This window comes from Zalophus californianus, chromosome 14 (genome assembly GCF_009762305.2).
Source record: "Zalophus californianus isolate mZalCal1 chromosome 14, mZalCal1.pri.v2, whole genome shotgun sequence".
NCBI lineage: Eukaryota > Metazoa > Chordata > Mammalia > Carnivora > Otariidae > Zalophus > Zalophus californianus.
The window spans coordinates 19,365,151-19,389,110 of record NC_045608.1 but is presented as its reverse complement, the minus strand read 5'-3'; the positions used below and the strand labels follow the sequence as shown (position 1 = coordinate 19,389,110).

General features: G+C 42.2%; 1 protein-coding gene across 3 annotated transcripts in view; it reads right to left on the bottom strand.

Annotated features, from left to right (window-relative positions):
• The window catches only part of GRK3 (G protein-coupled receptor kinase 3), a 123,050-nt gene that overhangs the window by 86,534 nt on the left and 12,556 nt on the right, over nucleotides 1-23,960 (bottom strand). For all 3 annotated transcript variants that reach the window (XM_027575461.1, XM_027575462.1, XM_027575463.1), the window contains exon 2: nucleotides 12,308-12,384. In XM_027575461.1, the coding sequence (XP_027431262.1) occupies nucleotides 12,308-12,384 (77 nt within the window). The remainder of the gene's footprint in view (nucleotides 1-12,307; nucleotides 12,385-23,960) is intronic.

Sequence of the window (23,960 nt, the reverse complement as noted above, 5' to 3'; positions counted from 1 at the left end):
CCTTCGGCTCAGGTCATGATCTCAGGGTCCTGGGATCGAGCCCCACATCGGGCTCCCTGCTCCACGGGAAGCCTGCTTCTCTCTCTCCCACTCCCCCTGCTTGTGTTCCCTCTCTCGCTGTGTCTCTCTCTGTCAAATAAATAAAATCTTAAAAAAAAAAGTGAAACTCGATCCTTAAAAAGGATGCGTTGTATTGTATGCATATACTTGTATAATTTTTTTTTTAAAAAGAACACAAGCCTACAGCATGGTTAGCAGTAAATAAAGAAAAAAATCAGTAACAACAGGATTCTTATCTACGTGGTATCTCATGAGGAAATCAGGTATATTCTGAAAATCATAAATGAGAAGAAAAAATGGGGAAAAAGAGGGGGGCCCAGATCGATCAATGTTCCCAGTAAAGCTATTCTGTTTCAAGTTCTTTTCCACTATCAATTCTGAACACACTTGCTGGTGTGAGCATAGGAGCCGCAAAACAAAACTAATTCCAATCGTCTTAAATAGTCACAAATGATATGGCAAGCAAATGGATTCCTGAGAGCAAACTCTGAAGGCCAACATTTTTTTTTAAGTTATTCTTTCATCCACACTCCAAGCAATGAAAATTTCAATTAAAAAAAAAAATTCCGTGGAGAATAAGTGCATTTTACAAGGTAAGAATGTTTGCTTCTTGGGACACCTGAGTGGGTTAAGTGTCCGACTCTTGGTTTCTGCTCAGGTCATGATGTCAGGGTCGTGAGATCGAGCCCTGAGTCAGGCTCTGCGCTGAGCTTGGAGCCTGCTTAAGATTCTCTCTCTCACTCTCCTTCTGCGCCCCTGTCTTTAAAAAAAAAAAAAAAAAAAAAAAGGCTTCTTTAAAAAGTGGCCCTGGAGTCTTTGTATTCCACTGTTACAGTCTCTTTGAGAGACCAGCACAAGTCAGCCTGCCCCACCTTGGCTGGGATTTCTTTCCCTGCTAAGCCAAACCTGTAGAATGCACTCTGCTCCTCAGCAAGCAAAAAGTGATCAGAGCTGGGACAAAGCTCTGAGCTTACCGGGTGACCTGACAGCATGAGGAAGAACGCAGAGGACGCGGGACTGCAGGCCCCAGCAGGTGGCCCAGTGAAGATCAAGTTCCCTGATTCCAAGGTGCAGGAACAGACCCATTGCCCTCTGACCTCAGCCTCCTGTCTGAGCCCTTCCTTCACCTTCCGGCCCTTCCTGAACCCGAGGACACTGTGTCCCCCGCCAGCCCGTCCCTCCCACCCGCTTTTGCGCCACAGCAGGCTGCGTTACAAATCCCATCTTCAAGGCTGTAACTCAGTGACTTCTCTCCCGCCACCTCCACCTACCCAACTCGTCCAAAAGCCAGAATCCCGTCCTGCTTCCACCCTTGCCTCCCAGGCCCGTTTCCATGGCAGCTCGTCTGCTCTGCGAATGCCTGAGTGAGAGCGTGCCAGCCCCGTGCTCAGAGGCTCCTCTGACCCAGCTCACTCCGAGTCAAAGCTGACGCCCTCATGACAGCCTACAAAGCCTGTCCACCCTCCCACACCTGGCGCTGCCACTCACCCCCTCGGCTGCAGCCTCCAGGCCTCCACGCTGTCCCTCCACCATTGTGGCTCCAGTATGAGGGTCTCTGCTGAGCCTGCAGCCCGCACCTGCTCTCCCCAGATAAATATACAGGGGCTCGGAGCCCTCACCTCCCCCAGGGATTTGTTGAACTGACCCTTCCCGCAACACCCGAATTTGAAACTGCCACCGGCACGCCCCTCCTCTCTGTGGCTCTGCGATTCTCCATGACCTGTGGTACCAGAGGGACAGTTCATATTTGTCGGTCTGTGTCCCCAGTAGAATGCTAGCTCCATGAGGGAGCAGGCTTCAGAACTGTTCACAGATGCATTCCCCGGCGCTTACAAAAATGGGCGGCCCATGGCAAAATGTACTGCATCAGTAACCGAGTTTTTAGTAGTAAGATTTCAAACAAACCCTAATAACCACCTCATAGCATATCTCTACACTTCCTGGTTGTGACTTTGACCTGAAGTAGAAATAATTGACAAAAATCAAGAATAAGATATAAAATTCTCAGAAAAAGTATTTCCAAAACAGCTAAAAGCAGGGGATGTCCTGACAGTAAACTACCCCTGAAATTTCATAACACATTTGGGTTTTTTTTTAAATCCTAAAAGGGTGCCGTCACCCCCTTCACTGTCAGTTCAAAATGCTGACAGACAACTCTTCCAGTAGAGGTGATGTTTCCTAGATGATTGGCATTCTCTAGCAATACAGATTAAGACCCCATATTTGCTAATATTGCTGGAGCATACACCATTTCCCCCCTAAAATATGTGATCCTGCCAGGGAGAAAGCTACAATGTTGAGTAGGCTGCAGACGCTGGCCGATCTGATCGGCTACGCTTCCCTCTCAGCTGAGAGAGTGGCCTCCCCGCATTCACCTTGGGATTTACACTCATGCCTCAGAAACATCACCAGGAGCCCCCTCTGGGAATCGCAGGGACTCTCTGGAAGGAGTAAAACACACTTCATTGACACTTTGGATACTGACATGCCAGAGGTCCGTGGGAGCCCCATGCATTCTTTTGCAGAGTAAGCTGGCTGGGGTGGGAAGCCCTCTGTGGCCTGATGTGGTCTTCATCTTCCCCATGTGCCTCGGTGTTTAAAGAGATATTTCCATTAAAGCGCTGGATCAAAACATATTCAACTGTGAATGTCTCATTTAGCAAAGCACATAACTACATCTGCTACAGAAAGATCTTTGTGCACAGCCCCCAAATTCTGGATTTTAGTATCATTATATATTAAACAGGAACTGTATAGCTGATATGTTATTTAAAAAAAAAAAAAAAAGGAGGAACTCCATCTGCATGCTAATTTCCACATTAACTTCTCCTGGTGACAGGCAGTTGTGAAGGACAGAACTCCCAATCCAGGCTTTGCCTCGGTGCCTTTTGTCCTGAGCTTGAACTCGGTCGTGTTCTTTTACCCAGCACACGAAATGCTCAGTGCAGATGGCTGCACATGGGCAGTCATCACCATCTCAAACTAAACGGAATTCCTACTAAGGAGACTCCAAAACAGTCTGGGAGAATTAAACAGCAACCATTTAAAAGACCACGGCTTGCCAGCCTGCAGATCAGGGGTCTAGCAGCCCTACCTCGGCGTTCCCAGCGTCTAGTGATTAGCAGACATGAAAGGATTGGGTCATTCCAGTAAAATGTAGCTGTTCTGAATTTTTCTTAGAAGTGATCATTCTGACAGATCTTAAAACTTGAATGATAGCTTTAAAAAGGAAAACCAGTCCTAATAAAAAGTATCTTCACGCTCTTTGAAAGCTGCCTCAAATCTCTCCAATGTCGCGTATGCTCAGAGGGTAGAGGCTACACAGCAGGGCGGGCGGTGTCCCCCAGCTCGGGTTGGGTCCTACAGGAGGAGCTCATCTCCGATCCTGGCTGCGGGAGGCCAGCTTGGAGGAGAAGCCAGCCGAAAAGGCTGCCTGTCGGTAGGTTTTTAAGTAACAACAGTCTTTCCCTCTTCCCCAGGGTCGGTCCTCGGTCCTCTCTGGGCAGCACTTTTATTAGGAAATCCAAGTTGATACAGAGTTCCCTGTTGCTGCCTAGGCCTTTTCAGTTGAACATCCAATTAGCTGTGCTTAGTCAAGTGTTTTATCTCTGCTTCTTGAAAGTTTAAATGGATCTTTAACTCTTTCTCTTGCTAAAAGTCTCCACAAAAGCAAAGATAATTGATGCAGAACTGAATGGGGCCCCAGGTTTTTCTTCTCCATGGTGGCAGGCCGGCCAGAGAAAGTTTTGTACAGATAACATGGGGCCGGAGGCTGACTCTGCCCCTGTCAATCAGGGGCCTGCGCTTCCAAACAAAGTGGGGAGCAAAAAGGGAACGCAAGGATTGAAGCTGGTCCTCAGGTTCAGATTCCCCTCGTCACAACGAAATGCAAAAGTGCTTAATTTGCTATAATTTAACCCTGGCCTTTGAGGAGAGAGTTGCATAGTTAACAATTTTTTTTTTTTTTTGCAGATTTTAACCATTTTTATATTTTGAAGCAAAGAACACTTCAAGCAATACTTTTATAAATTAAAAAAAATTGATTGGCAACTCTGTTCTTTGAAATTAACAAAAGAGTAATCCTAAAATGTTTTCTTTTGTGTTGCTTGGGTATGTGTGTGTTTACTATTTCTGTGGTCTTATATAATTATCGATTCTTTTTTAATAGGTACCTATGAGATACCTGCCTCCAAATTTGTTTCTATAGAAACTGCTCAAAAATCTTTGAAAGGTAGTAGTTTCTACTTTTCTAATGTACTCTTTATATAATGAAACATACACTTTTGTTTCCAAAGCCCATATCAAATACATTTCTTATGCCTTAACCCCAGATGCCAAATAGAATTTATGCATTCTTTCTATATAAATGTTCTCAGAAATCATGCTAAATATATTTGGGACCAACATAAGAAATATTTAAGAAGTCAAAGTGAAAAGTAAAAATTGAAAAGGAAAGGCACCAGAATGGAAAGAAAGAAGTAAAATTGTTTTTATTCAGAGACAAGATTCTCTTCGGGGAAAATCCTAAGGAATTCACATGCACACATGCATCTCCTAGAATTAATAAACTATTTCCGCAAGATGGCAGGATCCAAGACCACTATGCAAAAACCCATTCTATTTCCACGTCCTAGTGGTGAACAGCCAAAATGAAATTAAGGAAACAATTCCAGCATCAGAAACATTAAAATACTTGGGAATAAAATTAATGTGATATAGAAGACTGAAAGCCACAAAGCAGTGTTGAGAGAAATTAAAGACGACCTAAATAAACTTGGAGACATTTCATTTTTATGGATCAGCAGACAATGTTGTTAAAGCGGCAATTCTCTCCATATTGATCTGTAGATACAACACAATCCCAGCAGGATTTTTTTTTTTTCAGAAATTGAAAATCTGATGCAAAAAAAAAAAAAAATTCTGATGCTAAAATTCATACGGAAATGCAAAGGATCCAGGATAGCCAAAAACAATTTTGAAAAGGAAAAAAAGACGAAAATGGGTGGATTTTTATTTCCTGATTTCAAAACTTAACATAAAGCCATAGTAATTAAGACAGTGTGGTACTGGCCTAAGGCAAAAATCAATGGAACAAAACTGAGAGTCCAGAAATAAATCCTTCAATTTATGGTCAATTAATTTTCAACAAAGGTGCTAAGACAATTCAATGTAGAAAAGAAAATTTTTTTCCTTTTTTTTTGAGAGAGAGAGCACATGAGCAGGACAGGGGCCAGGGAGTAGGCAGAGGGAGAGAGAGAATCTCAAGCAGACTCCACGCCCAGTGTGGAGCCCTACGCAGGGCTCGATCTCATGGCCCTGCGATCATCACCTGAGCTGAAATTAGTAAGAGTCAGACGCTTAACCAACTGAGCCACCTGGCACCCCAAGAAATGTTTTTTCAAACATATGTATTCAGACAATTGGATATCCACATCCAAAAAAAAAAAAAAAGATGAATTTAAACCCTTACCTTACATCATATGCAAAAACTAACTCAAAAATCAACCAAAGGCCTAAGTTTAAGAGCTAAAATGATAAAACTTCTAGAAGAAAAGAAGAAAATCTTCACGGTACTCATTTAGGCAGAAAGTTCTTAGATATGACACAAGCACAATTTTTAAAAATGTATAAATTGGGTTTCATCAAAATTAAAACCTTCAGCACTTCAGAGGTCACCACTAAGAAAATGAAAAGGGAAAGCCAGTCACTGGGAGACAATATCTGTAAATCATACTTATGATAAACAATACCAAGAAAGACAATTTCTAAAATGGACAAAAGATTTAAACAGGCATTTCACCGAAGAAGATATAAGAAGGCTAATTAGCATAAACATGTTTGGTATCACTGTTAGGGAAATACAAATCGAGACCACAATGAAGTAACCAGAGGATCCGTGAGAATGGCTGTGACCAGAAAGACAACAGCAAGTGTTGATGAGGTGACGGCCAGCCTGGAACTCTCATAAATTGACAGTGAGAATGAAAAGTGGTACAGCCTCTTTGGAAAACGATAGCAATTTCTTAAGAAGTTAAATAGGCCTGTACTAAATATCCCAGCAATTCCAAAACTCCTGGTTATATACCTAAGAGAGACAGAAGCCTATGGCCACACTTGCACATGAACACTCACAGCAGCATTGTTTTAAACGAACAGTGGGAATAATCCAAACGGAAAACAAAATTTGTGATCTATCCATATGATGGAATATTAATTCAGCCTCAAAAGGGGGTGAAGGACTGGTACGCACAACATGGTTGAACCTCCAAAGTCTGATGCTAAATGAAAGAAGTTAGACGCACAAGACTACAGGCTATATACGGCAGCTTCCCACTCGCATGAATGGGAGTCACTTATAAACTGAGATGTTCTCGTGGCAGTAGGTGATGTAATGTTATATCAGCCATGGTGTTCTTCGGACATGAGGGTAACATTTGCATACTTCATGATTTAAGTGCCTACTCTGGAGTCTCCTTATAATCAGAAACACTGCCCTCTAATTAGAATGGATAGGCAGACAGAGGAGCTAAGGAGATTGTCGACAGACAGATGGAATTTATCAAAGGCCATGCACTTCACTTGCATATTATGAGATTACTTCAGTATATCTTACAGACAGAAAATGGTAACAAAATCTTAATCAGAATTGATAAGTTCATTTGACTGTCTTTCAATAACTAGTATCCCTTTAAAACCATTCTTTGGATAAGCCAAACCAAGAACAAACACTTGTTAATACCTCAAGTGGAAGTTTTACTGACAGCAAATTAGGAATCAGCGTAACTGATGTCCATTAAGACATACAATTTCTGTATAAGGAGGAGGAGAATAAAGCAGCCAGTCACTTAATCTTTTTTTACTCTGAAAACTGGCAATTAAAAACAAAGACTTAAGCATTTATCCTGTTGTATCAGTTTTCTATTGCTGTGTAACAAATCACCACAAACTCAGTGACTTGAAAACACCATCCATTTCTGAGCTCACAGTTCTGGAGGTCAGAAGTCCTGGTGGGCTCCACTGGGTTTCCTGCTTAGGGGCTCGCAAGGCCAAAATCCAAGTGTTGGCAGGCTGGGGACTTAGCTAAAGGCCCCAGGGGGGATCTGCCTTCAACCTCATTCAGATTGTGGGCAGAATTCAGTTCCTATGGTTGTAGGACTGCGGTCCTGGTTTCCTTGCTCAGCTCCTAGAGAACACCCACAATCTTCTCACGTGGTCCCCTCAACCTGCAAAAGCTGGGAACGCCATGTCTAATTGCTCCTGTGTTTTAGTCTCTCTGACTTCCTCTTCTGCTGCCAGCCTGAGGACATTCTCTGCTTTTTAAAGGGCTGGTGTGAGTAGATGAAGCACACCCAGAACATGGCCTTGATTTCCTCTATAAATTCTCCTTCACTGGGTTTGCTCGTGGGAGTCATGCTGGGAGGCCAAAGTCATAGGAGGTGCCTTCAAATTCGGCCAACCACACCTATCTTTCCTACATGAACTATACTCATTTTTTAAAAGATTTTCTTTATTTTAAAAAGAGAGAGAAAGCACATGCGCATTTGGGAAGGAGGAGCAGAGGGAGAGGGACAAGCAGACTCCATGCAGAGTACAGAGCACCATGCGGGGCTCAATCCCACGACCCGGCGATCATGACCTAAGCCAAAATCAAGAGTCAGATGCTTAACGGACTGAGCCACCCAGACTTCCCCCTACATGAGCTATATTTAAAGGCAACCCAAAAGCCTTAGTTGATGAGCAGAAGTAATAAAGATGGAAGGAATGGCATTATTAGAAAACCCCCATTTGGCAACTCCCTAAAAAAATAAGCAATTTAGGCAGCTAGCGTCAATGAAAATGAAACCAACGGCAGATGACAGCTTGATGAGGAACTGCAGAGCTGACCACACCTGAACCCACTCTAGAGACAGGACTACTGAGTAACACCTACGTGTCATGTGCCTCCAGCCATGAAGTACACAGCACCACCTGTGAAGTACTCTTACCAAAAAAGTCGAACCAATCTAATTAGCTGTTAGAGCTAGCTTTCAGTTTACAGGAAATACAGAAAATAGAAGTGCATTTTAAATGATCTCATGAAGAAGGGAACAGAAAAATCCAGAATGTGGAATATTCTGCAATACAACTGACCCAGTTTCTTCAAGAAGTCAATTAGGGGAGGTGAAGGGTGGGGACACCTGTTCCAATTTAAAAGAGACATTATTACGAACTACAATATAAGAACAATATTTGGATCCTGATTCAAACCAACCAAGAATGGACATTTTTAAGTTAATCAGAAAAAATGTGACTATAGACTCAGAATTACAGTAAGTATCACCATTAGATATTAAACTAAGAATCATCGTTTTCATTGGTTGGGGTAAAGATTAAGGTTGTATAAGAAAACATCTGTAGTTTTTAGAGATGCATACAGGGCTGAAACCCTATAAAGGGCTTGCTAATTGCTTTATAACATTTTGGCAGTCACACAGAAAGGGGATGGACCAGGCCAGTGGAGCAGAATGTTGCAAAAGAATGAACCTGGCTGATGCATATGTATGGGGGATTATTAGTCTACTCTCGGGCATGACTCGATATTTTTGCAATAAATACAATTTCATTTCATAGCTTTCACTCCTGGAGCATCCTTTGAGAACCAGTCGCTGTCTTAAGGGTTTCACAGACATTTCTCACGACTGCCTTATACAGTAGGGTACTATTCTGACCCCCCCCCTTTTATAGATAAGCAAACTAACGAAATGTCAACCAGTTTGGGGTGGAGCCAACAGGTCAGCCAGTCAGCTATCATCTTAACAAAGCCTCAAAAGCCAAGTAAATGAGAGATTTCTACCTTTTCCATTTCACAAAGCCTGTTCGCACATGGGCTGCAGCACATGCTCGCAGGCAGTCTCCCAAAACCACGTGCCCACCATCAGCACCGGGGAGGGCGGAAGGTGCCGGAAGGCAGAAAAGGAGCCGACAGGCAGGGGATACAGGGGGAAAGGGAAACAACAGAACCAAGGCGGTGACACACGGAGACAGTCATGGAAAGGGGCAGATGGAACAGACGGGAGAGACAAAGGCAAAGGAGGTGAGGGGCTGCCAAAATGCGAAGATGGAAGACCGACAGAGCCGGCCACCTTCCTTCTGCCCCCACCCCTAACACCAGCCAAAGAGGAGAAGGCCGCAGAGCAGGAGGTGGGGCCAGACACTGAACATGTAGCCATGCCCGGACGTAATTACAGATCTGTGTTTGGCGAGGTTACCATGTACTCTTCTCTCCCCATCCTGCCCCCAAGGCAGTCGCTGTTCTTTCCTGTGACCTTCCAAGTTCAGACTTAGCTTCCCCCGACTGGCTCCGAGCTCACAATGGGGAAGGAAGGGAAGAGGAAGGAATTACTTATTCATCTAAGCAATTTTTAAATTCTTGAAAACAGTTTCATCGAGATAGAATTCATAGGCCACCAGTACACCATGAAGCTGCTCTCGGGGCAGAGCCTGTGTGGCTGGGGCTAGGGCACAAGGCCCCCTTCGTGCCAGTAAGGCACTCAGGTCAAGGGCTCCCAGGGCCAGCTACCCACAAGGTTTGGACCAAAACAATGGGAAAGGCACCCGCCTGGGGGCCTGCATGTGTGTTGGGGGGACGGCAGACAGGAAAGGCATGAGGATCAGAAAACACAACGGGAGAAAGAATCCTTGGAGCATCTCACAGACCGGCATGAGAGCTCAGGGGGCCCCGGGCTTGCCACAATCCTCCAGTATGCCTTAGTAACGGGGAACCACCTGCTCAAATGACAGGTTAAGAACCACCTTCCTCCCGTAGCAGCATCATATATAATAGTCAAAAAGTGGAAATAACCCAGACATCCGTGGACAGATACAAGGATACACAACCCGTGGAACAGCCATATAGTGGAAGACCGCCAAGCATAAAAAGGAATGAGGTCTCAGCACATGCCACAACACGGATGACCTTGAAAATGATCTGAAGAGCCCCACGCAATGGCCACTTATTGTCCGGTTCCATCTAGAAGGAGTGCCCACCACGGGCAAATCCACAGAGGCAGAAATTAGACTGGCAGTATCTAGGGGTGGGGGGGAGAGTGCTAATGGGTATGGAGCCTCTTTTGGGGGGTGCCGGAAACGTTCTAAGATGAGGCTGTGGTGCGGGTTTGCACAAGCCTGTGAATACGCTAAAAAAGTATTGAACCGTATTCATGAGAGGAGGCTGTTTTATGCCATGTAAAACAAATCTCAATAAAGCTGCAGATCGATTTTTTAAATTCAACTAACAAATAAGTTGTTCCTTTTTCCTCTTCCCTCCCAAAGATAAGAAGTTTCTCTCTTGCTGTCATGACAGTTTTATTTTCTGTTCTTTAGCACAAAAGCAGAAGCAAAGGGGAGCTTTTATTTATGCAGATGACAATTAACCAAATGCCGTGAACACAATGAGAAGCAGCAATAAAACATGAGACAAAAGTCAAACTCTTTCCACTGCTCTGTTCCCGCACCTAATCCTGATGACCGGGCTGAAATACTTCTAGGTAGGCTAAGGGCCACCAGCCCTCCACACATTGTCCTCGGAGCACAGACCGGCCACACTCCGTCTGCTTGTCTGGAACCCAGCATCCAACTTTTGACCACTGTACTTAGGGGTTACCACAGAAGGTGCATCGCCTTAATAGATGGCTAATTTGCAGACTAGATAAAAAGTTTACCAAAATCCAAAAGACTTTCTGCATCGGTTTCTACTTTACTTGAACACAAGAGAGAATCACGACTCTTTCTTTAAAAAAAAAAAAAAAAAAATCTATCCTGTTCTTATTGGGTGACCCTCTCTACAGTACATTTTATATTCGCTGTTTCCCTTCCAAGAGCCTTTACAGAATGACCAGAGAAGAAGGACAAATCAGAACAAGTTACCTCACCAACCTAAGTCTGCATGTCCTAACCTGTAAATAGAAAGGCCACCCAGAATTACGGCGAAGGATATTCAGTCTCAAAGGGATCAGTCAGTCTGTGTCTATGAATCATGGAGACAGAACTAAGTGCAGAAGCTGAGTTCCAGGAAACTTTAGTACAACCACAGTTTCTTGAAATTTTAATAAAGTAATTTCCTCTAGGATTAAAATAATTTAAAAACTATGACACAGTTTCTTGGCAAACCTTCTCTGAATAATTGTGGGAGGCAAGTAAGGAGCAAAGGAAGGAAAAGAGCTTCCAATTCTCTTATACTCAGCTAAGGTGCTTTCATGTAAAATCCTGGAATTATCTGTTTACCACATTACTACGGGCAGATCAACAATATAGACAGCTGGCAGGCCAAATGATAAATCTTATCCTAGTTGAAAACAAAATATTGTCTAAGAAATTCCTGGACAGCAGGAACTGATTTGGGGGCATGAGAGAAAGAAAATAGGTAGATTGCACTCTCACCTAACCCGGCAGGCAGTCACCTCTAAACAAATTCCCAGCTCTGCGGAAGGCAGGTGAGATACACAATATTCCATTGTTTTGCAGGCCTTGAAGACCCACACTCACACTCAAGCAATCCCTGCTCAGTCCTCACTTCTCCAGGCACTAACTGCTGGTAATCAGAGAACACACCTACACATCCACACACCTGCAGAGACCAGGACCAGCACTGGCCAGAGCTGGGTACCAGACGGAGAGAGATGGATCCTTGACCCCTATGTACACAACAGGGGAGTCCTGGTGACCCGCTAAGTAAGACTGAATGGAGCCACGGGGATACGAGTGATTGACACGGAACTGACCATGATGAGCAGCATGCAAAGACTATAAATCAGCCCATGAAAACTGATGAGATATCGCAAGCCAGCCCCACACTTTGGAAGGAGATGGCCAACCACAGGGGTGCAGTATGTTTCTGAAGACACATGCCAACTCCTTGTGATCACAGAAAGTACAACAGCAGTAAGGGAGGCTGGGGACCAAAGACTCTGGTCCGAACAGAGAGCTTTTCTTTCTGGTTACCAACTATCCATCCTTTGATTTTGGCAACCCCCAACTGCTTTAAAACCTCGAATCAAACTAGTCTGTTTCCCAATAGCTTATTCACAAGATATATTACTAGGGATGTAAGTAACTGTTCAGTATCTTATTATTCCATAAAACTTCCTTCTTCCCCAGCTGCAGCTATAAAGCACATAAAGCACTAGGGGGCTGCATTTATACGTAACGGTAATGCCACCCGAAACCACCACTGAACTCACAGTATGCCAAATGAGTAAGTGGGACTTACCAATTTTCTGATTAAAAATCTTGTCAAAGGTGATTTCATTTCTCTCCTGAAGATACTTCTGCATCACACTCCGGATACTAAAAGAGAAGAGTGACACGTTTTTAGCAGTGACAGCCTGCATCATGAGAAACTATCCCCAGCGTGGACAACACATAAATGTCTTAACTCGAGGCAGTTGGCTGACCAGAGAGCCCTCGTAATGACATCCGTGACTGCATGGAGGGCTGATGGCACTTAAAGCTGGGGGCGTCATGACCCCAGCTGGTGCCCCCTCCCATGACTCAGGGCCGACCTGACATGTGGACACTTGACCAAAAATAACTTAAGGACTGACTGTGGAAAGCTTGCCCTCAACACCACCGTTTTTCAAAATACACACAAGCATGTGCACACGTGACACATTCTGCTAATCGATTAATGAGCTTCTTTCTAAAACAAAAGCAAATGTTCCCTGGATACATGACTGAGATTTTTAAAAACCACATTTCTATACATCAACAATAAACAGCGAGAAAACATAATTAGAAGGAAGATTTCACTTAAGATAAAATAAGAAACACCAAATGCCTTGAAATAAATCCTTCAAAATATGTGCAAGAACTTTGTAGGAAAATTACAAAATGTACTGAAAGACATAACAGAAAACCTTAATAGATGGAAAAGTACACCACAGTTATGAACAGAAAGATTTAATACTGCAAAAAAACCAACGTCTACCCAAATTTATCTATAAAATCAATTCAACCCCAACTCCCATCACTATTCCACAGAGTTTTTCATAGAACATAGAAACAATTAGGTCTTTATAAACTGTATACAGAACAACACAGGATCAAGACTAGCAAAAACATTTACAAAGGAAGAGAATATCGAGAACAAGGCTCATTATGAAGCTAAAATAATTAAGACAGGATAAACAAATTAATCAATGAAATGGAATAGAGAGCACATAAATATGGAACTTTAATATATAAGGCAGAAAAGGCAGAAAAATGGAGAAACTGGGATTATTCAACAAGTGAACCAAAAGTGAATATCCAAACGGAAAAAGTAGAAACTGAGTCTCCATCATCCACTGGTGGGAAAAAAATTGGCAGCAGCACCACCCCCCTTTTAAAAACTTTTTAAAACAAACTGATTGAGGTATAATCTATATATAGTTAAATGCATATTTATGTGTACCAATAGACGAGTTTTTCACACATAACTACTATCCTAATCAAGATACAGAATATTTCTTTTTTTTTTAAGATTTTATTTATTTGAGAGACAGCACGAGTGGGGAGGAGGGGCGGAGAGGGAGAAGCAGACTCCCCGCTGAGCAGGAGGCCCCAGGAAGAGCTCCATCCCAGGATCCTGGGATCACGACCTGAGACGGAGTCAGACGCTTAACTGACTGAGCCAGCCAGGTGCCCCCAAGATATAGAATATTTCTATCACCCCAAAAGGTGTCCCTTTGCAAGTCTCCCCATATTCTAGGGATCCAGTCAAATACTGATCTCCTTTCTGTTAATTCAGATTACCTACTCCTTCTAGAATTTTAGATAAATAAAATCACACAATATGTTGTCTTGTGTGTCTGGCTTCTTTCACTTGACATAAGCAAGCTTCCTCCATATTGCTGTGCACATAAGTATTTAGTTCCCTCTTATTGCCAAGTAGTATGGCATTGTATGAATATTCCACCATTTGTTTACCCATTCATCTGTTGATAGACATTTGGGTTGTTTCCAGATTGGGGCTATTATGAATAAAGCTGCCTTAAATATTTTAAGTCTTTATATGAGCACATGTTTTCATTTCTCATGGGTAAATATCTAGGAGGGAAATCGTTGGTCATATGGTTAATTATATCTAACATTATGAAAAACAGCTGAATTATATTCCAAAATGTGTGATATTACATTCCCACCAACAATGCATGAAATCCCAGTTGCCCCATATCCCTTTGCCAACACTTTGGTTGTCAGTCTTCTCAGTTTTAGCCATGTTAGGTAGTGTAGTGGTAGCTTATTTTAACTTGCATCTCCCTAATGAATGATGATGTTGAGTATGTTTGCACATTACTGGCTTATTGGAGTGCTTGCATCTTCTCCTGTGAGGTGTGCAGTGACATCTTTTGCCTACCTTTTAACTGAGTTGTCTGTCTTATGACTCAATTGTAAAATTTCTATGTCCTGGAAACAAGTCCAGTGTCAGATTTATGTGATTGTAATATTTTCTCCCAGGCCACACCCTGTCTTCATTTCCTTCGTGAAGTCCTTCCAAGAGCACAAGTGTCTAGCTGATGAGTTCCAATGTATTATTTCCTTGGTGGACCACGCTAAGAAATCTTTCACATCCCATGGTCATAAAGATTTTTAACCTAATATTTTCCTTTAGAAATTTTAAAGCTCTAGCTTTTATGTTTAGGTCTAAGATCCATTTCAGGTTAATTTTTGTGTATGATGCAAAGTAAAAGTTCAAGGTTCTTTTTTTCCCTTATAATACCTAGTTATTCCGGTATTGTTTGTTGGGGGGGTGGGGGAAGGATCCTTTCTCCATTGAATTACCCTGGCACCTTTGTTGATGCAACACTAAATTTGGGTAGGTCTATCTTTGGGCTATCCTGTTTCATTGATCTGTATGTCTATCCTTCCATCAATACTACATTGTCTTGATTGCTAGAGGTTTACAGTGGTCTTGAAATCGGGTAATTCAACTTTGTTTTACTGCTTTTGTGGGGTTTTTGGTTTGTTTGTTTGTTCATTTTTTGGGTATCCTAGGTTCTCTGCATTTCCATTTCAGTTTTTTCCCAGAAATTTCTTCCCAGAAAAAGCCTGATGGGGCTCTGATTTGGATTGTGCTGAATCTATAAATCAGTCTGGGGGGAATTAACCTCTTAATAATATGAAGTGTACAATCCATAAACATGACATACTTCTCCATATACTTAGGTCTTCTTTAATTTCTCTCATTGCTATGTTGTAGCTCTCAGTACAGAAGTCTTACCTTTTCTTGCAATCGTTCTCTGGTTTTGATATCAGGATAATATGATTCATAAAAGGAGATGGGGATTATTCCCTTCTCCTCTATTTTCTAAAAGAGTAGTGTTAATTATTCCTTAAGTGTCTGATAGAACTCATCAGTGAAACCATGTGAGTAGAATTTTCTTTGCAGGAAGGTTTGAAACTTACACATTCCATTTCTTTCATAGATGTAGGGCTACTTCTATTTTCTGTTTCTTCTTGAATTAGCTTAGGTGACTTGTGTCTTTTAAGTAATTTGTCCATTTCATCCAATCTGTCTAGTGGAACTCAAAATAATTATTCTCAGTAAGAGAAGCCAGGTCAAAAGAGACAGACAGAGACAGAGAGAACACACTGTTTGATTACAAAGAGGCAGGAGCAAACACTGGGGGGATGATGTGTATGGTAAAATAATATACATACATCTCTTGGCACAGAGCTCCTAAAACCCTTGGAATTTCTTAGTGGTAGAATATCTTATTCATAATAAGCCCTTTTCAGCCCTACCTGAGTTAATGCTAATGGAGGTAACTCTTGGTAGGCCCCTAGACAGCTTCAGGATGGAGCCAGCTGCCAGAGGAACCAACCATGTGATTAGAGGGTTGGAAATGTTAGCCCCACCACTTGACATCTGAGAGACTAGGGACTAAGTTCAACTACCAGCGACCATGATTTAATTAAGCATGCCTATGTAATGAAACTTGGATAAAAATTCTAGAACGATAAGCTCTAGAGAGCTTCCGGGCTGGTGAACCCATGGATGTGCTGGGACAGAGGTGCTCCACTCCACCCCTTCCCACAAGACCTTGCCCTATGTAACAGCCCCTTTGAAGTTCCTGATTTGTATCCTTTACAATAAACCGAACCATAAGTATAGCACCTTCTTGAGTTCTGGGAGTCATGCCAGGGAAATACCAAACGTAAGGGGAAGGTCATGGGACCCTCAAACTTGCAGTCAGCCAGAGAGTAATGCAGACAGGATCCCATTTGCCGCTGGCATCAGTGGGGCAGTCTTGTGGGACTGAGCCCTTAACCTGGGAGTCTGTGCCAACTCTGGGTGGTTAGCATCAGAATTGAATCCAATTGCAGGGCACCCAGTTGATGTCAGAGAATTGAGAATTGTTGGAAGGTGACATAATGTATGTGCTTGTTATCTTAATTTTGTTAATGGCTTCACAGGTATTGACAAATTTTGCCAAACTAGACATCTGAGATATGTAGTTTGTTTTACATTAATAACACCTCAAAAAAGCTGGGTTTTCTAAAATTATATCACAAGGAGGTAATCAGCAAAATCTTGAGTGTTGGAAATTCTCTACAACACCTGACCCTATTTCTTTAACAAAAAAATGTCAAGAGGGAAAAATGGACAGGAACCTATAGTTAAAAAAAAAAAAGGCTTAAAAAAAATAACAGGCATGATGGATGGACCTTATTTAAAACTCAATTTGAGTAAAAAAAATATCTTATAAGAAATGGAGAAATGTGAATACAGACTGAATATCTGATGTTAAGAAAGTATTACATTTTAGCAATGGCAAGGTATTATATTTTTATATTTTAAAAGATTTACCTTTTGGTGATACATACAGAAATTTTGCAGATGAAATGATCTATTATGTCTACATCTGCTTCAAAATAATCTAAAGGGAATTAGGAGGTATGAATGAAACAAGACTGGCTATGTGTTGATAACACATAAAGTTGAGTAACTGCTACATCAATTTCATTATACTATTCTCTCTGTACGTGGTTAAAATTTTCATTACAGAAAGTTTTTTAAAAAAATCAAGTTCTGGCCTCCAGACTCCTGAACCATTTCTTTACATACCTCCTCATCAAAACAAAGCATGTATACTATATATAAAACCCTATATATTGATTGGAGGCCTAATGAATTTTTTTAAAAATTTAATGCCAAATGGTTAGAGATATATCAACCCTACCCATCATGACCTATTGGGGGCCTGCCATATAAATACCATACAAGGTAAGTATAATAAATATCATATCATAATTTAAAATTTTTTTCTGCTACTAAAGTTCTTGAAAGATCTGCTCTCTACTGGCCAAGGACTAGCAGGCTAAGTCGTACTTGAACATCTTACTAGCAGAGAAACCACAATATTTATGACCTAGTTAGCCAATTCCCATTATTAAAAGCCTCTGTATTCTCTACGAGGTTTAATTCTGTTTTATTCTGATGTCCAAAACAAAATGCATTTAAACAAATATCTCTAATAATATGTGACATATTGCCTAAAAAATAAAAAATGAGGGTACATAAGGTGGTTGTGAAGATAAAGCAAGATAAGAGGCTGCTTTGTAAGAAGCACGATACAAATGAGTGATTACCATTACTGACCACCACGAAACCCAAAAGGCAGATTTTTTTAAAGATGAGATGACTAAGCAGTCATACAAAGATTCAATTCCCCCAAAAGGAAATTGCTTTCTTTAATATGTAGTTACTAAATATTTTCCACGAACTGCTCATTAAACACCCAAAATAGAGCTACATTATCCCAAGTCACAATAAAAACTCCACCACTAGATTTAAAACCACTGAATTCTGCCAGATAGACTCTGAAGAGGTCTGTAAAAGTATGTGGTATGGTTTAATGTCAACTCTTCTCAAGGTTCCTCGGTTCACCAGATCTTTGGCAGGAAAGTCTTGCATGTAATTTGCATAACATTAAGCATTTCAGCATGAGGCAATCTACACTTAGACAATCACAACCCGATTAAGCTAAATGTGAATTTAAGTTCCTTTGTGTTTTTTTCTACAATATTTTGACAATCTGTATCAGCTTTTTAATGCCTTTTCCTTTGCAATATATTACCTGATATTACAATGACACTAAACATAACTTGAATTTCACTGGTCTGAGAAAACCCATCACGTTAACAAAAGTCGTCCCTCCACAGATACAACTGGAAGGATGAACACATTTACCGGGTCATCAGCTGACCTAATCAAAGCTACGAAACCTCATGCTTTACACCATCCCTTCGAATCAGTTACGATGATCATGTTAGGATTTTTCCAGAATACTTCTGAATCGGCAACAGCACAGGAACAGCTAAGCCTCGGAGGAGGAGCGAGAGACCAAGGGCAGGAGAGTCTGTAGCAGGGTCTGGAGCATCCTCCTTGTTTCCAAGAGCAAGTTTCCATGTCATTATCTCATCTACAAGATTCCAAGGGCCTCTCATTTTGCCCACTGTCCAAACTCCTTAGCATGTTACAGGCAGCATTTTCAAAGGGGCCCCAGCCCACCTCATCACCTGCATCCTGCCTCTGTCTTTCTTCCAGAGCAGTCATGCTTGTTTTCACCAACTCAATGATTCTGTAAATGCCAGTCCTCCTAATGCGTCCTTTTACATGCAGACCTCCTACTTATCCCCCAGGGTCCAGGCTGGGGGTCATTGACACTGCGATGCCTCCCCCATCTCTTACAGAGGAAAGTCACTTGGGTTTCCCCTGCATGTCCTGTGGCACTGCTATACCACTTGCCCCAAGTATCTGTGTATCTCCATCCTCTGGGGGAGGAAAAGGCGATGCATCCGTCTGTTCATGTAATCATTCATTCATTCATTCAAAATATGTCCTGCATCCTTTCTGTGAGACAGCCGGCCACTGTGGGTGACACCAGGGATACACACAGTGAGTCCTCCTGTGTCTCTGCCCCGGAGGAGCCCATGTCTACAGGGGTGACAGGAGTAAACAGGAAGCCCCAGTCCAATGCGGCAAGTAAGCTTCAACAGGGCCTGCAGAGCCCAGTCAACTGAAGCACAGAACCTGAAGGGCCTCTGGCAAAGACGAAATCAGAGAGTGCAATGGGACCACTCGAGAAGGGTAAGTCGTGCCAGCTTGTACCAAATAACTGAACCAAATGGACAGACGACAGCAACAATTAAAACACACCCACTCACACATAAACGCCAGATCACAAACGCTTCCTACTTTTAGACTCATTTATTTTTCTGGCTATGTGCAAAGCATACCTTCATCACCACCCATGAGATTAATGTCAGCTCTTCATGGCTTTTTTGAAAGCAAACACGTTCTTTCCAAAGACTGACAGATGACGTTCTGTTTCTACCACTGGTAAAAATCCTGACTCGCTGGACACAAGTCGCTGTACCTCCTCGTCCCCCAAACACCACCCAGACCTATTGTCTCCCACTCTTCCCCAAGACAACATGACCCAGGCTGGGACCTCAGTGCATGAGCACTGTCTGGTCTGGGCAAACGGATTCACAAACTAAAATATGCTCCACAGAAGATCAGTCAATATAATTTTTCTTCGACTTGTCTTTCAGTTTGGTATATGATACCTATTGTCCTACGAGAACTCAGCGTGATCATATCATCATATCCACTGATCTTCTCCTTTAGAGCTTCCAGGTTTGGGGGTCGCTTACAAGAACTCTTTATTATACTCGAGTAAAAACAAAAACACATTCTCTCATATTTTTAATATTTTTATGATTATCTCACTGAACACTCTGGCATTTATTTTTTTATACAATGTGAAGGGGTTATAACTTGGACAGCCAGTGATCACCCACCATTCTTTCCCCACCAGACTCGAACTGTCACCTTTATTCATAAACCAAATTCACACATATACGGCTTTGCATGTGTGGGACAGGGTTGTGTGTCTGTGCCTACACCAAAACCACAGTTGTAACTGCTACAGCAATGTTTTCTTTTTGACGGAGAAGATTCCCCATTGTTTCATTTTTTTCAAAATGGGATTGGTTATTTTTGCCCATTCTTCTCTTCTAGATGAAGAGTCATCTGCTTTCAAGTTCCTTGAAACTCTCATTTGGATTTTGATTGGGGGCTTTCAAGTTCCTTGAAACTCTCGTTTGGATTTTGATTGGGATTGCCTTGGATTTAGAGATTCTTTTGTTTTGTTTTTAATTTTTTATTGTTATGTTAATCACCATACATCATTAGTTTTTGATGTAGTGTTCCATGATTCGTTGTTAGTGCGTAACACCCAGTGCTCCACGCAGAACGTGCCCTCTTTAATACCCATCACCAGGCTAACCCATCCCCTCACCCCCTCCCCTCTAGAACCCTCAGTTTGTTTTTCAGAGTCCATCGTCTCTCCTGGTTCGTCTCCCCCACCGATTTCCCCCCCTTCATTCTTCCCCTCCTGCTATCTTCTTCTTCTTTTTTTTTCTTCTTAACATATATTGCATTATTTGTTTCAGAGGTACAGATCTGTGATTCAACAGTCTTGTACAATTCACAGCGCTCACCGTAGCACATACCCTCCCCAATGTCTATCACCCAGCCACCCCATCCCTCCCACCCCCCACCACTCCAGCAACCCTCAGTTTGTTTCCTGAGATTAAGAATTCCTCGTATCAGTGAGGTCATATGATACATGTCTTTCTCTGATTGACTTATTTCGCTCAGCCTAACACCCTCCAGTTCCATCCACGTCATTGCAAATGGCAAGATCTCATTACTTTTGATGGCTGCATAATATTCCATTGTATATATATATATATATATATATATATATATATATATATATATATATATATATATATACCACATCTTCTTTATCCATTCATCTGTCGATGGACATCTTGGCTTAGAGATTCTTTTGAAGAGAAATGACATCTTCCCAAACTGCGTCTTCCTTCTTATCTAGAAATATCTTGTAGCTCTCCATTTACCCAGGTTATCTTGGTCTTAATAAAGTTTTGTTTTTCTCCATACTGGATCTTGTTGGTAATTACGGTAGTTAGTGGGGTCTGGTTTAGAACAACACATTTGAAAACACTTATTTTAAAATAATTATTTTGAAATGTTTTGACAAATTAATATTCAAATAACTTAAAAATAGAAAGCTGTTAAAGTCATTTCTGTAAGAGAGACTTTGCATCTCATAGTTTCATTAGGTGCTGGAAGGATGCTTACAGGGTAGATTGTCGTAAACAGCCAGGGTTATTATTTTTTTCCTGCTAAATTTAAACATCGGAGCTATGATTTAAATGAGAGTCATGAAGTTCAGTGAAGTCTTTTGCACTTGGGGGGGTAAATGGATATGGTTTTCTAAAGTTTCATTTCTTTTTTTTTTTTAAGATTTTATTTATTTATTTGAGAGAGAGAGAATGAGAGATAGAGAGCAGGAGAGGGAAGACGGTCAGAGGGAGAAGCAGACTCCCTGCTAAGCAGGGAGCCCGATGTGGGACTCGATCCCAGGACTCCAGGATCATGACCTGAGCCGAAGGCAGTTGCTTAACCACCTGAGCCACCCAGGCGCCCTAAAGTTTCATTTCTTACTATGCTCTCTCTCTTAGAAATCCTTCTTGTGTGTTTTTTTTTTTCCCCTTCATCGTTCCTCAGGTCAACAGGTTGTAAATCTGTCCACACCACCTGGATTAGTCAGGACTCTGGCTGCAAGGGAACTGACTAAAACCCTACTCACACCTTTGCGATCAGTGTCACGGAGTCTCTTTTTGAGTCACCTACTGCGGTTTCCAAAAAGCACATCATCCTCCCTGCACACATACCCCCCCACCATCAGGGGCCTAAGTTGTGGGAGATGCAGTATGACTTGCATCTGTGTGCACGCTCCCACAAGGAGTTTATATCCTAAGGCCCCAATGCTCTTACCCTGACATGGGGTCAACCGAGGCTTCCAGCAGCCCTGCAAGCATAGAGTTGTGATCCTTGGGTCTAGCCATCTACTTATAATTCTAAAAATGTTCAAACGTGCAAAAGAGTATAGTATAGGGAGCCCCCGTAACTGGCCTTCAACACCCCCTGAACAGTGGCCAAGGTTTTTAGTCTGTGGCTTTTATCGTCACCCTGACTTTCCCTTCAGTTTCCTTTTTTAAAGATTTTATATATTTATTTTGACAGAGAGAGGGAGAGAGTAGGAGCGGGATGGGGAGAAAGGCAGAGGCAGAGGGAGAAGCAGGCTTCCCGCCGAGCAGGGAGCCCGATGTGCGACTCGATCCCAGGACCCTGGGATCATGACCTGAGCCGAAGGCAGGTGCTTAACCCACTGAGCCACCCAGGTGCCCCTTTCCCTCAGTTTTTAAAGTATTTTAAAGCTTGAAACCTCTGACTGAATGTCATTCTACCCTTACTACCTCAGTTTGCATTTCTAAAGATTAGGGCCACTTTCCTTACATAAATACAATCTATTATTACTCCCCAACACCCCCCCCCCGAGAAATAATAACTCCTGAAGACCTACTGCCCAGTTCCCATTCAAATTTCCAAAATTCTTTCAGAGGTGTCTTTTGAGCCAGGATTTAATCTAATGTAATCAAGATCACACATTCATTGGCCTGTTCTCTCTCTCCAATCTGTTATAATCCAGAGTATCTCCCTCTCTCCACCACCCACTTGTTATCGGCACACCAGTGACTTACTGAGGACACCAAGATAGCGGTCTGGAGGAGAGCTCCCATTCTGGATTTATCTGTTCACTTCCTCCTAAGGCCGATCTGTTCCTCTAGCTCTGTATTTCCTGTAGGCTCAAAGTTTACCTCTAAAGACTGTATTATATTCGAGGCCAACATTTGGGAGTGAGAATGGCCTTGGTACTGGATGGTCCTGGTATTTCATATTGCCTCGCCTAAGAAGGTACATAGGTATTTTTTCTTATTGATGTGAAAATTACTTAGAAAACTGAATTGGTGATAGTCTGATTTCTCCTTTTCAAATTCCCCATGACATTTCATCTATTGGGTTCATACTCTGATGACCTTTGCCTACATCAACACTTTCATTAAGAGTTGCAAAAATAGGGGTGCCTGGGTGGCTCAGTCGTTAAGCGTCTGCCTTTGGCTCAGGTCATGATCCCAGGGTCCTGGGATCAATCCTGCGTCGGGTTCCCTGCTCCGCGGGAAGCCTCTCCCACTCCCCCTGTTTGTGTTCCCTCTCTCTCTCTCGCTTTGTCTCTGTCAAATAAATAAATAAAATCTTTAAAAAGAAAAAAAGAGTTGCAATAATGACGACTCTTCTAACATTTGCTGCAGTCCTTCTATAAGGAAGAATTATGTCCCATCAAGTAGGACTTTCTGATCACCCTCAGATGTAGCTCTTACAGGAAAAGTAAGAAAAGTGCTAAATTCTTTACCTTTTTGATTGTCACTTTTCAGGGATGGAGTTGGTACCATATTTTGACCACCAGTGGTGATCAGTAAGGTGTTCTGTTTTTATCTGTGTTGTTTGGGGATCTCCCTTTCTGATACCATGGATGTATTAGCTTCGCACTGCTGCTATAACAAAGTACCTCAAACTTGGGGGCTTCAAACAAGAGAAGTGTATTATCTCACAGATCTGCAGGTCAGAAGTCTGGAATGGGTCTTGCTCAGCTAAGATCAAAGTGCCACCACAGCTTTGTTCCTAGTGGAGGCTCTAGGAGAGTATCCATCTCCTTATCGGAGCTTCGAGAAGCCACCAATATTCCTTGGTCTGTGACCCCATTCTACCATCAAAGCCAGCAAAGGGCAGATATTCCTTCTCATGCTACCTCACTGTGACTCTGACTCGCCTCTCTTCCTTGCAATGGTTCTGGGCACAGCCAGGTAACTCAGGATAATAATCTCTTATTTTAAAGTCTGCACATCAGCTGCCTGAATTACATCTGCATCCTAATACT